The sequence below is a fragment of the Struthio camelus genome, chromosome 1, assembly GCF_040807025.1.
Source record: "Struthio camelus isolate bStrCam1 chromosome 1, bStrCam1.hap1, whole genome shotgun sequence".
NCBI classification, from domain to species: domain Eukaryota; kingdom Metazoa; phylum Chordata; class Aves; order Struthioniformes; family Struthionidae; genus Struthio; species Struthio camelus.
In genome coordinates, this window is record NC_090942.1 from 176,715,523 (window position 1) to 176,728,126 (window position 12,604).

The 12,604-nt window shown below is 36.0% G+C and overlaps 1 protein-coding gene across 24 annotated transcripts in view; it reads left to right on the forward strand.

Moving 5' to 3' along the window:
* MYCBP2 (MYC binding protein 2) overlaps nt 1–12,604 on the forward strand; it is a 222,431-nt gene that overhangs the window by 40,497 nt on the left and 169,330 nt on the right. For all 24 annotated transcript variants that reach the window (XM_068929451.1, XM_068929456.1, XM_068929463.1 and 21 more), the window contains exons 5-12: nt 46–242; nt 525–767; nt 1,071–1,142; nt 4,115–4,211; nt 7,165–7,238; nt 8,532–8,670; nt 9,512–9,588; nt 11,170–11,374. In XM_068929451.1, the coding sequence (XP_068785552.1) occupies nt 46–242; nt 525–767; nt 1,071–1,142; nt 4,115–4,211; nt 7,165–7,238; nt 8,532–8,670; nt 9,512–9,588; nt 11,170–11,374 (1,104 nt within the window). The remainder of the gene's footprint in view (nt 1–45; nt 243–524; nt 768–1,070; nt 1,143–4,114; nt 4,212–7,164; nt 7,239–8,531; nt 8,671–9,511; nt 9,589–11,169; nt 11,375–12,604) is intronic.

Genomic DNA, 12,604 nt, shown 5'->3' on the forward strand with positions numbered 1-12,604 from the left:
GTGGTTTGGCGACTTGCCTACGTAATTGTTGCATTTTATTTGCAGAATCCCTGTTCCAGCTTCTTCTGGAGATAACTGTCCGAAGCACGGGAATGAATGATAGTACAGGACAGTCCTTGACAGCACTTTCCTGCGCTTGCCTCTTCAGTTTGGTAGCTGCGTGGGGAGAGACAGGAAGAACATTGCAAGCAATCTCCGCTATCCTCACCAATAATGGCAGCCATGCTTGTCAAACTATTCAGGTCTTGCACTAAATCTTCTTTTTATCTGGAAGTTTGTGTAAATCACACATACCTGAGTTCTGAGAAGATCTAATATGTACATTCAGCTGCCTTCTTTTCTTACTATTTTTGAAATGGATATTTCTTTTTCTCTCTTAAGTTGGAGATAGTACGTAAAATAGAACATAAAAAATGGGCAAATGGGTTTTTGGAGTGTGAATTTAAGCTTTTTATAGTTCTACTATGTAATGTAAAATGTTGTGATGGAAGTGCCATAATCTGTTTATTTGTTTTATTGTTTAGGTGCCAACCATTTTAAACTCTCTTCAGAGGAGCGTACAGGCAGTTCTGGTGGGCAAAATCCAAATCCAGGACTGGTTCAGTAATGGGATAAAGAAGGCAGCCCTGATGCACAAATGGCCATTAAAAGAGATATCTGTAGATGAAGATGACCAGTGCCTACTTCAGAGTGACGGTTTTTTCCTCTATCTCTTATGTAAAGATGGACTTTACAAAATTGGCTCTGGATATAGTGGGACAGTGAGGGTAATGCGATTTCTTGTCTGGTGAATGGCAGTTGAAATGTTGATTTACCTTTAGTGATGTTCTGTTGCCTTTTAGAATCTTTTGTAGCTTACTAATTTGTTCTTTTATGCTCTCTCTAAACTCTTCTGATGATTTCTGTGAGCATTTTACAGCCTTTTCTTTCATTTTTTAAAATTCTCAATATGATTGAAGACTTTTTTATTTAGATGATAAATGAGTAACTGTAAAATTGGCATTCTGACGTTTGTTAAACTACTGGTGTGTGTGTGTGTGTTTTTCTTTCTTTTTTTTTTTTCTTCTCAGGGCCATATATACAATTCTACATCCCGCATCAAAAACAGAAAGGAAAAAAAATCCTGGTTAGGCTATGCTCAGGTAGGTGAATACCTAAAACATAACCCCCTGCCCAAATGTATAACTCAAGTAAAGCATGATTTAGGGTAAGCTTACATGACTGTTGTATTGTTCCTTTTGTTTTGGTTTTAAATTTATTTTTTTGGTACTGACTTTAAATTATGGTTGTGAAAGATGGGGAACACTTACATGTACTGGCATACAGAAAGAATTAATGAAAAGTATAATTTATTTGTGCTATCACTTTAATACTTTTTCAGAGTATGGTGGTTTAACTTTTAAATCTGTGAATTGTGCAGTTGCTCTTAATTGATGTACTCTAATTAAATTGTGAAGTGAGTATAAAAACATGCACTGTCATAAGAAAACAGTATAAGAATACAATTTCTAGTTGCTAAAAACAGCTGTTTACAAAAAGTAATTGTTTTAAAAATATTTGCAGTAAAATACAGAAGTGCTATTTTGGGAGTAGGGAGGGTAAATATAATAACAAGTAGAGATATCTGTTGACATTACCTCTGCAAAGTTTTATCTGTGTTTGGATATTTTGTTTTTTTAGTTAGTTAGCTTTTTGGAATATCAGCCACCTTTTCCTATACGTGTACCTTTCATTATAAAAATAGATTTTGTTTAGAATCCTGTTTTTTCCACTGAGTGCCCAGAAATTCCAAATTTAGAGAATTTGCTTCATTTTGCAACTACTTAGCAATTTTTATTGAATTTTTACTACTAACTGAGTGAGCTCATTGTGAAACTAAAAGCATACTCATTGCATGCTTTTGAAGTGAAATTGTCAGTTAGAAATAAATATTCCAGTATTACAGTTATGTATATGCATATATATATGTGTATATACATACATATATATGAAATCTGATTTTGCTCCGTATTGAAAGAGATAGATTAGCAGAAAATGTATTGGTGCAATACAAATGTGGCAGGAGGCATACACTCAGAAGCTTTTTTTTAAATTAGATTAGAAAGAAATAGGAACAATTCAGTTTAACTGTATATAGTTACATAATTTGAACATTCTGTATATGGCCATAAATATATATTTTTTGAGTGCTTACGCAGGTGTGTGCAGCAAATGTGTCACACACTGGTTGTTCCTGTATAAAGCGACTGCTAGCTGGGAAAATGTCAGGCTGAGGCTGTATTTCTAGGAGGATGTGCAGGTCATACTTAATGTTAAATATATAGCCATAAAAAGGTGGGATATGCCCTCGCTCTCATTTCCCTTCAGCTGCTTGGTTAAATCAGCTCAGGTTCGAGTCACTTTTCTTACTTCGTCGTCTAAATTAAACTGAAGCTTTTCTATCCACCTCAATGCTCTTTACTTATTTTTCCTAGTTTGATTGTGATTTTTTCCTCCATCACATAGATTGCTTTATCCAGAAAAATTCCGGTAGCTTGGATGGGAAGGATTTAGTTGGTTGGTTGTTTTTGTTTGTTTATTTATTTGCTTTAATTAGACGATCATAACTAGGATCTCTTATTCTTTCAAAAATGAGGATATTCTGGGGATATGCAGACCTCCCTGTGAAATAAGTCCATTCTTAGACATGCAGGATTCTCACCTGAGACTATTCTCGCTTAAAGCCAGTGCGAGCCATTGTCAGATTTCTCAGTATGACATTGCCATTGCCAGAATGGTCATTTAGTCATTATTCATCCTGGCGTCTGGAATCCTCCTGTAGGTGAATACTAGTTTGCTTGGCCTTAGTTACATTGAATGAGCATGTTGATAAGTGCCCTTAAATAATCTTTTTCCTTTCCTGTAGCTGCTTTTATATCAGAAGTATTGTATGGGAGTAAATTCCCTAACCATGTTTCTACCCTGCTTCCTGAAGGGTTCACTATCATTGTGGAATTGAAAAGATGTGAGCGCAGAGTTACTATGTTGCCTCTCTTATGGATCGTTTGTGTTATGCAGAATCAGAGATTTTGTAAGCTCTATAGAAAAAGCTGAAGCAAAACTTACTGGACTGTATTTGTTTATGTGTACAGTCAAAGTTACAGCTGTAAGTAATAAACCTGAAATGTGAGTTCCAAGTAAGCACATCTTTTTTCTGACAAACCTACTAAACTGGTGACTGAATCAAGCCTTTTAAAAAAAAATCTGTGAAGATAGAGAAGATGCTGCTTTGGTACACCAAAGGAGAATTGTCAATATGGGCTGCTGACCAGAATAGGTAATTTGGGGCAGATGAAGATCTTCTGCGCGTGGAGGGAAATCATTAGGCTTGAATATCTCCCTTCTCTTAGGTTTCATTAGCAACTGGGAGATGAATATAACAACTTAGGTGTTCAATCTTTTGTATCATGGCTGCTGTCACCAAAATCACCATATGCTTTGGGAGATCTCTTTGGTGAAGAGCTGAGAAAGAACACATACATGGCATCATGTTTTTGTCAAAACAGACTTTTTCCTAGTAGGAGTCAAGGTAGTTGAAATAATTAACATTTCTGAAAAATCCTCTAGTCTTTTAATATATGTATTAATCCTCATTAATCTTCATTCTGCTATACAGGGCAATATATGCCCCTCCTTCCTAGAGTTCCTGGGAATCTTTTATGAATTTGGAAGGTGGGAACAGGAATGTGGCGCTGGGGGTGGTTTGTCTGTGTGTATATCTCTGTGTGTGTGCGTGCGTGTGTGTATGTATTTTTTTAACTATCGCTGTGCCTTTTTCACTGTATTTTATACCCATATGAAGAATAGAGAGTTATTACATGTGGCTTCAAGAGCTGTTTATGAGCATCAGCATGCTGATCACAGCATGAAGACAGTGTGGAGAGGGCCAGATTGCCAGCTTTTATCCTAGAATTTGGTTAATGGAAAAAGTTAATTATCAAAATGAAGCAATGAAGTAAAAGGTTTCCAGAGTTATTACAGAATATCTAAAATAATAATGGATCTTTTTTTCATTTTTCACAATATCCTTTGTATTTAAGAAAATGTCATACTAAAATATTTTTACTTTTACCAGGGGTATCTGTTATACAGAGATGTGAATAATCACAGTATGACAGCCATAAGAATAAACCCTGAAACTTTGGAACAAGATGGTGCAGTTGCTTTGCCAGGTATGAAACTCCAGATATGACTCAAGATGGTGATAGCTTACTGTTCACATGCTGTGTATTTTCAGGTAAACAGAAGAGAAATCAAGATAGATTTTGAGGTCAGAAAGAGACTGCTTTTTGTGAGTCTGATCTGACAAGCTGCTGTAATTCATTCAGAGCTCTTGCACCTACTTCAGTTGCTGAAAGAATATCAAAACTTTTTAGGATGTATAGTCATCTTAATTGAAAGACTCCAGCTGTTTAACTCCCCTTTTAAAGAAGTTTTATTTGTTTCTAGTTCGAGCTAGAGAGAATTTGGCTTACATATAACTTTGTTTCCAGTATCTTTTATGCGTAGGTGGTTACAAACTATGACCAAGACCGTTGGTTTTTAATATAGGCATATCCAGAGAACACATGGTTCTAATGTTTAAATGGGGGGGAGGGGAAGAGATCTTTGTTGTTATTGTTTTTTTTAGATATAGGAGCATCATAATCTGGGTTTCTGTTTAGAATATGAGGATATTCCTGAAATGTGCTTTAATGACCTCCCTGTGAAATAAATCTATTCTTAACCCCTCCTGCAAACAGCTGATGAGGCACACAATTATCTCTCAATCAAACAATGACAGGCTCGTTCTGTAGATCGGAAGAAAGATTTTGTGCTGCATCCTGACCTAAATAAGGAAGTGCTGATTGAAACCTCAGAAAAACTCTCTGGGCTTCCATATTTCAAACAGAAATAGTAATTTTTAAAAAAACATATGAATGTAGAATCTACTCTGTGTAACCTTTTGTAAGTCCTTAAAATGTGAATGTCTTTTTAAGCTGTTTAATCTTTGTGGAGCTGTAGGTGAAGTTTGAGTGAAGCGTGTCCAAGGACCTGACAAATTGCCTTCCTGGAATTGCTTTTCCACTTTCTTCTCCTCAAGGCAGCTTCAACCATTAGGGCCCTTTGAGATCCTTAATTATGTTACCATTGATAAACAAATGAGTGTTCTTCATGCAAATCTTGAGAGATGCTTGAACACATTTGCAGTCTACACCTCAGAGCTGTTAGCTTTGTTTTGCAAATCTCAGCCTAAACAAGTGTCCTTCTGCAAGACAGCCTCTTTATACTTCAAAAAAGACACTAGTATAACAAGGGTATGACTTCTATTAATTCTTTACTGCAAAAGTAAATCTTATAACTATGGGAATACCCATTCAGAAATCCCTCAGATTCCCTCATGCAAGTGTATTTTGTATGGTTTGTGATAGCGTCAAAAAAAAAAAAGAATGCTAGATGATGCCCCTGACAACTGTTTTCATTTCAGTTCTTGAACTTGTGCTGTCTTGCTTTTTGCACGTCTACAAATTTATCTTGCAGTGTTATACTGTGAGCAAATACAGCCTTGTTCTTTTGACTAGGACAAATGTAAATGTTACTTAATAACCACTTCCAGTTATTTCCGTTTTCCCATTAGAAGGAAAGAAATGGCGCTGGGAGGAGGGTATGTTGACCTGTCCTGGGGAAACTTGAATATGCACACAACTCTAAATGGTAGTAGTTGCCCCACTGTAATCTTAACTTGCAGCATTTGTAGCATGTTCTGTTGTTCTGAAAAAATATGTCGTATAGTATATCTCTACCATATTTGTACCGTGTCTGAAGAGCCATATCAACTAGGAGGAAATACTTGGATTCGTATAAATGTTCAGCTGTTAGCGGGCGTATTGCCCTCTGGTTCTGTCCTAAGTTACCTCTTTCAAATGCCTGGGTTGGTGATAATGCATTCAAATAAGGTACTCGCATTTATTCATAAAGGGTTGTGTGGCTAATAGGAGTAGATCTTAGTCAGAAGGCATGAGAGCCTTAGAAAACTGTGAACATTATTTTCTCCTTTCTCAGACAATAGAGTCCGTCAGACTCTTGAAAACCAGAAAGTTCTCTTTCGAGAGACAGTCTTTCCATTCTGACAGATGACCTAGCAAATGACAGCGTATCTGAGACTACCAGGCTATGTGTCAACAATCTTGCACCTGACGCCTTTGCCAAACTTCAGATGCGGTCCTTGAGCTGTGTATCTCTTCCCTGCCCAATTACCATACACGAATCCCCAAATTCAATGAGACTTGCTAGGTGATTGGACCTGAATTTACAGAGGTTTTCGTCTTGAGTTTCTTTATCAGTAATGTTTACTAGGTACCTTAGTGGCTCCACTGTCCTTTGCAATTACATATGAATATCTTGGAGCTCAGAACTGTTCACCTGGTCTGCAGCAGTACGGCCAATTTAAGCTAGTCTAGTAATTCCTGCCTGGTAAGCACCACATCCGTAACGTGTACTATATGAACGGGGAAGGGATGACTTGGCAGTCGTCTTGTCTTAAAGCCTATAACGATGGCTGAACTGTTTTGAATAAATGCCTGATGCATTCAGATATATGCCTTAGTTTCCTAAAAACCGTGGATCTATTTTCAGTTATTAGTCTGGCAAAATTTATAAACAATTGAAAAAAATGAGATGAATAATGACAAGTTTGACTGTCATCTCTGTCCATAGGTTTTATAGCCTGGATCGAGGACACTCCTTAAAGATACTGACCGTGATTTAAAAAAAGAGCCAAAAAGAAACAAACCAAAGAAGTTTTTGGGGTGGAGGAAAGATTAAATCTCCCAGCAACATCAGAATTTAGTTGTGTTATAATAATTTAGGCTACTCTATCGTTAAATGCTTCTATTGGGTAACCCCTTTTATTTCACACAATGGAAGGAGTTTTAACAAATCTTGAAGGGACAAAGGAATATTATGTGCTTTTGGTAAGAGAGAGAGGAGATCCTAGAGTAAAATGATGTTATCAGTAGTGTGATGTCTCTTTAGGCAAATTGTCCCTAGAAATCTCTTAGTTGAAGTGACAGCAAATTAGGCAGAAGTCGAGAGCAGCATATGCTAATATAAGTTAATGCAGTGCGCGTCATCTTTCTCTCACAGATTGTCATACTGAAGGGCAGAATATCCTCTTCACTGATGGAGAATACATTAATCAGATAGCAGCCTCGAGAGATGTAAGTGTGGCATGTAATGGGTAAACTTATTTTCTCTCACCTGCTAATATCATTTTACAAAATGTATGCAGTTGCCTTTTGTTTAAATATTTGACTTTTTCCTAGCTAACAAAAGGAAGAAATCCATGTAGGTAGAGATAATGAGAAATTGCAGTGTACGTACCTAATGAGCAGTTTTTGGTATTTATCCATATGATTTTGATTTGTGATGGAACATGATTTTTCAGATAGCTTTAAAGAACAGCCTTGTTGCTGTGTCTGGGGAGAAAATATCTCATACCTGGAATAATAGATTTTTTTAGCTGATTTTTCTACAAGGTCTCTCTGGGATAAGCTTCCTAGTGCTTAATTTTTCTCTAATTAAATTTCTTGTAATTACTTTTGTACCGATTAGTCAATTTCAGCTAGATTTGATAGAAGAGGTGTCAAAGATGCTCCTTTCCTATAGGCTTTATATGAAAATTGACTCTTGGTCAAAGGTGTGGAAACTCAAATTAGTGCTTCTGCTCAGGGCAGAACAGGACTAGCTGTTGTATATTTTATCTGATAGGCAGTTATTACATTCATAGTACTGGACTGGGCACTGATTTTTTTGCTGATAAGAAGACTACAGTAGTGGGGGATGGGGTTTAATGCTGTGGAGGGTGTCTGGAGATGCCAGACATGCATCTATAAGGAAACTGGGATTAATCTATTTCACTGTTCGGTTCAAATGCAAATATCTAGAAGTCATAAATACTGTTGAGTTAAGTATCTCAGTTAAAAGGGAACATTTTTAAATAGTAAAGGAATTAATGATTTCTTACTCCAATCCAAGAAGGAGAATTTGATCTCCAGTTAAGATTTGCCCCGGAGATAAGCCCCAGTTGATACACCTGTAAGCGGAAACCTATTCTTAGCTGCTGTTTAATGCAATCACTCTTAAACTGCACAGCAGATTTTGAGTTTTTAATGAGGAGAGGTTGAGGGCTTAACAGGTAGATAGAAATAATTGTAAAAACAAGATTTTTGTAGTGAAAGTCAGAGTTAATTGTTTCTGTAGCAATTCACTATTTTTATAGTGAATTCAGAATTTTTCTGTTGTAAGGTCTGTCAGATGGTTCTCTTCAGCTCATCCTGTTTGCTACTTCCTTGTTTTGTTAGCAGTTTTCTCTTCTGTATTACATGTAACTTTGTCAGTGTGTCATCTGATAATATGATCTGGAATATTATTCTACCAGATGCACTTAGGCCATGAAAAGTAAATGAATGTATTTATTGTCTGGTATGAAGTGAATATTTTGCTTATTACAGGATGGCTTTGTAGTTCGAATATTTGCAACGAGTACTGAGCCAGTACTGCAGCAAGAACTGCAGCTTAAGCTTGCAAGAAAATGCTTACATGCCTGTGGTATCTCATTATTTGATCTGGAGAAAGACTTGCATATTATCAGTAAGTCCCCTTCTTTGAAGACTAATAATCAGCTGGTAATTCACTTAATACAACTGAATCACTGCCCTTCCCTTTATTTGCCTTTATTATGTGCAAGAAGATACAGCTCTATGATAAACATGTGGAGAAGTACAAGGGTTTTGAAATTACTTAATCACATTTGACTCATAGTAACGCACACAGAAAGACCACTGTTTGCAATGAGTGTCTATGGTGCTATCCATGGAGTCCATTTAGCTTTCTAATTAAACATGATAGTTCTTGGCCTTCCAACATTTTCTTCTAGTTTGGACTAAACATATCATTATTCGAAGTTTCGACTTCATAGTAGTGCTCCTATAACATGTAGCTAAGCTATGGAACTCCTTGCCATGGGACAAAGTTTAGAAAAGTTTAAAGGACTGCTGGCTGGATTCATGGAAATGAATGTGTTGAAAGATGCAAAATGCTTGGAAACAGTGGTCACATCAGAATTTGAGCTGTAAAAATTGTTGGTGTCTAAGAAGTATTTTGCAGAAATATCACTTGGCATTTGCTTTGTTCTTCTGCTTTGTTAGGTTTCTGCTTTTTTCGGAAGAAAAAGATATTTATCTAGATGAACCTCTTGTCTGGCCAAGTGTAGTTACTCTTACATTTTTATGCTCTCTTTTTTTCCTTTGACCTGTGCTGGGTCTAGCCCAGTAAGCCTTCTTGTGGTAGCAAAACTTCATTTCACTTGCAGCTTTCTTGGAAGCTTTATTGTGGTCTGACCTCAGTGACTGATTATCCCTGGCAGAGTTTGGTTCGTAAAGAATAAAATGATCTGTGAAACTGCCTGTTAAACTGAAATCTTATTGTGCAGGTACAGGATTTGATGAGGAATCGGCTGTCCTTGGTGCTGGAAGAGAATTCGCACTAATGAAAACTGCTAGTGGAAAGGTATTGGAAATGTTTTGTAGTAAATATTAAATTGTATCAATATATTTCTAAACCTTTTTTAATTTTAACTATTCATTTCTACAATTATATTCTACCTCCTTAATATAATTAGAATAAATTTATATGACTGTATTGTCAGAGCCCTCTTTAAGAGAAAAAATGAAAATGACTAATTGAATATTTAAACAGATAGTGTTGGAACCCTTGGGAAATCGGTTCTTAACTGTTTCAGTGAATTCATAGGCATCTTCACAATCTTATGTAGATGCATTGTGGGGCTTTCTGTATTGGATTGGAGGGGTTACCTTTTTTTCTACAAGTGGTGTATTAGTACATTTGCAGACTGTCCACCTCTCCATGACTTTTCATAAGCATCCACCTATAGTCATTTATTTAAATTCTGGCCCGATTTTTTTTTTCAGATACTTCAGAGAATTAACTTGAGACTTCCCTATGTGATGGTTTCAGTTGACTTTAAACCTGTTCTTAATAATCTGATATGACAGCTCTGCTCAGTGGAGACTGTTTAATTTTGCTGAGGCACTTGCTTATTCATTGACATTTACAAGTGATTTTGCTTACTTTGCCTGTGACTTTTCCTATTACTTACTGTGTTTTTTCAGTTTAGGAAACTAATAGTTTTTTACTTGTATAAGCATAGAAACTTTGTTTCTGTGTGATCAGAATTCTGTTGCTTTATTGGAATAGAAACTTTGTTCTGCTCCTATCAAAACAGCAAGATGGATGAAAATGGCCATAAATAATGGGAACAAAGCTGTTCCCAATAAAATTTAATAATGAAAAACACAGAATTTGATAAAGCAGGACTCTTCGGACATTTAGAGGAGGCAGACTAATTTGGTCTTAAGAGTGACAAATGCCCCTTCCTATTAAAATGAACAAGTTTCCCGGTTTTGGTCCCTGAAGCGGTACATTCACCTTACTAAAACATAAAATGCATTGCATAGGGTGTAATGAAAGACACCTCTAGCTGCCCACAAAGGTTAACTTAGCTATTTTTATAGTGCTATTGAATAGCATAGTTCTAGAAGAAGCCTTTTTGTCTTTAACAGTAGTTCTGTATTAGTTCATGGGAAGTACTCTATATTATCTTACACAGTTTAGGTGCTTAGTGGCCACTGTGCATTTACTGAAAATATGGTTTAAATAATCATGCCTTAAAGCCCGTGTAAAATGTGCAGTCATTTGGTAATAATTTTTTTTATTTTCATTGTTATAATATGGTTATAACCATATGTCTTTTACATGGACCTCATGTTTCTCTCTGAAATGTTTTAAATGTTTAGTTTCCTCTGAGTAGTTTTCTCTTGTGTATTCAACTTTTCTAGTAAAACAATTTTTAAACCAAAGACAGCAGAAAGCATATTTCAAAAGAAGTAGAATGTAATCAAAATGTTTCCGACATGAAATCCAAATTCTTACATTTAGGATAGAGACATTGAAATGGCGTAATAAAAATCAGGAAATAATCTGTGCATTTTGAACAACACACTTTCAAAACAAAGGTGCAACGCCCATGTGCTGTGACGTAATTGGAAATTATATACTGTTTTCTTTTAGATTTATTATACTGGCAAATATCAGAGCCTTGGAATCAAACAAGGTGGTCCGTCAGCTGGAAAATGGGTTGAACTACCAATCACAAAATCTCCAAAGATTATTCAGTTCTCTGTTGGACACGATGGTTCACACGCCTTACTTGTTGCAGAGGATGGAAGTATATTCTTCACAGGTTCTGCTAGTAAAGGAGAGGATGGCGAATCAAGTATGTATTATATTTCTTTGATCAATGATTAATAAAAGATTATTAAACACCTGCTAATTTGAGAGAAACAGTGCTAAGAATTTCCAAGAACATATAAGCATTTCATTGATAAAATTTGGAAAAGTATTTTATGTAATAGATCTGATGACTAGGACTACCTCTGTCTGAGAGAGATGTTAAAATAATTACCCATATCAAATGTCTCTTTAGGATGTGAGCACAGCAACTAACTCCATGAAGTTATATTCTCAAGCAAAAACCTGATTGTTACAAGAACTTTACTGTTACGATTTTCCTAATTTTTTTCAGTATTGGGGTGATACTTTCCACATAAATTTAAGTGCTGCTGGATTTGAATTTTACCTGAGGCACAAGTCTTGACAACCAGTTTCAGTATCTCTCCCAGACAGAGTTGTTTAACTCAGTTTAGCACAGTTGGCACTATGTGGTTAGAGTGCTGTTTTAGAGCTTTTCTGAGAAAAGGCAGTAATAGATCCGGTCCAAAGGCCACGCAATCTGACTGGGACTTTGTCTTGAAACTGAAAAACCAAACTCGTGCCTTTTCACTGTTGTTTTAGAGAACTTTGGGGACAGGTTTTTTGCCAGCTAATGCTTCCCCATAACAGGAAGGACGCGGATTAGCAATTGTAGAGTCTCAGCCTTCAACAATTAAATACTTCACTTTAGGAAACAGGCTGTTATATTAGGTGATTTAGAGGAGATAAAAAAGGTAAAGGATGTATTCTGATAAATAGAAAGCTCCTGACGATCTTTAAACAAAACTGATCTTTCTGGGTAGGCGTTCTCATGATTGGGTGCATTTTAATAGGGGAATATACTCTACATTTTATAGTTCATATTTTCATATAGCATTAAAGCTTAACTCAAATTCACATTCATATTCCCTAATGTTCTATTTAAAGAGTATCATTTGATATTACCATTACAATTAATGGACTTTTCACAAAAACATGGTTGTTGAAAAGTTCAGTCTGTCAACCACGAAATTTAATTTCAGATCTAAGAAGACAGAAATTTTTCTTCATCAGTACAGTCAATAATAAATATGATAAATCCTACTCAAATCTCTGTATAATATTTAAGTCTTTAACCATGGAAGATGGTTAAAATTTAAAAACTCTGATACGCAGCATGGGGTAGAGTCCAGCTTTTTGTCTCAGTGAACTCTATGGTAGATTTATATTTCAGGACAGTTGTTAACAAAAACTG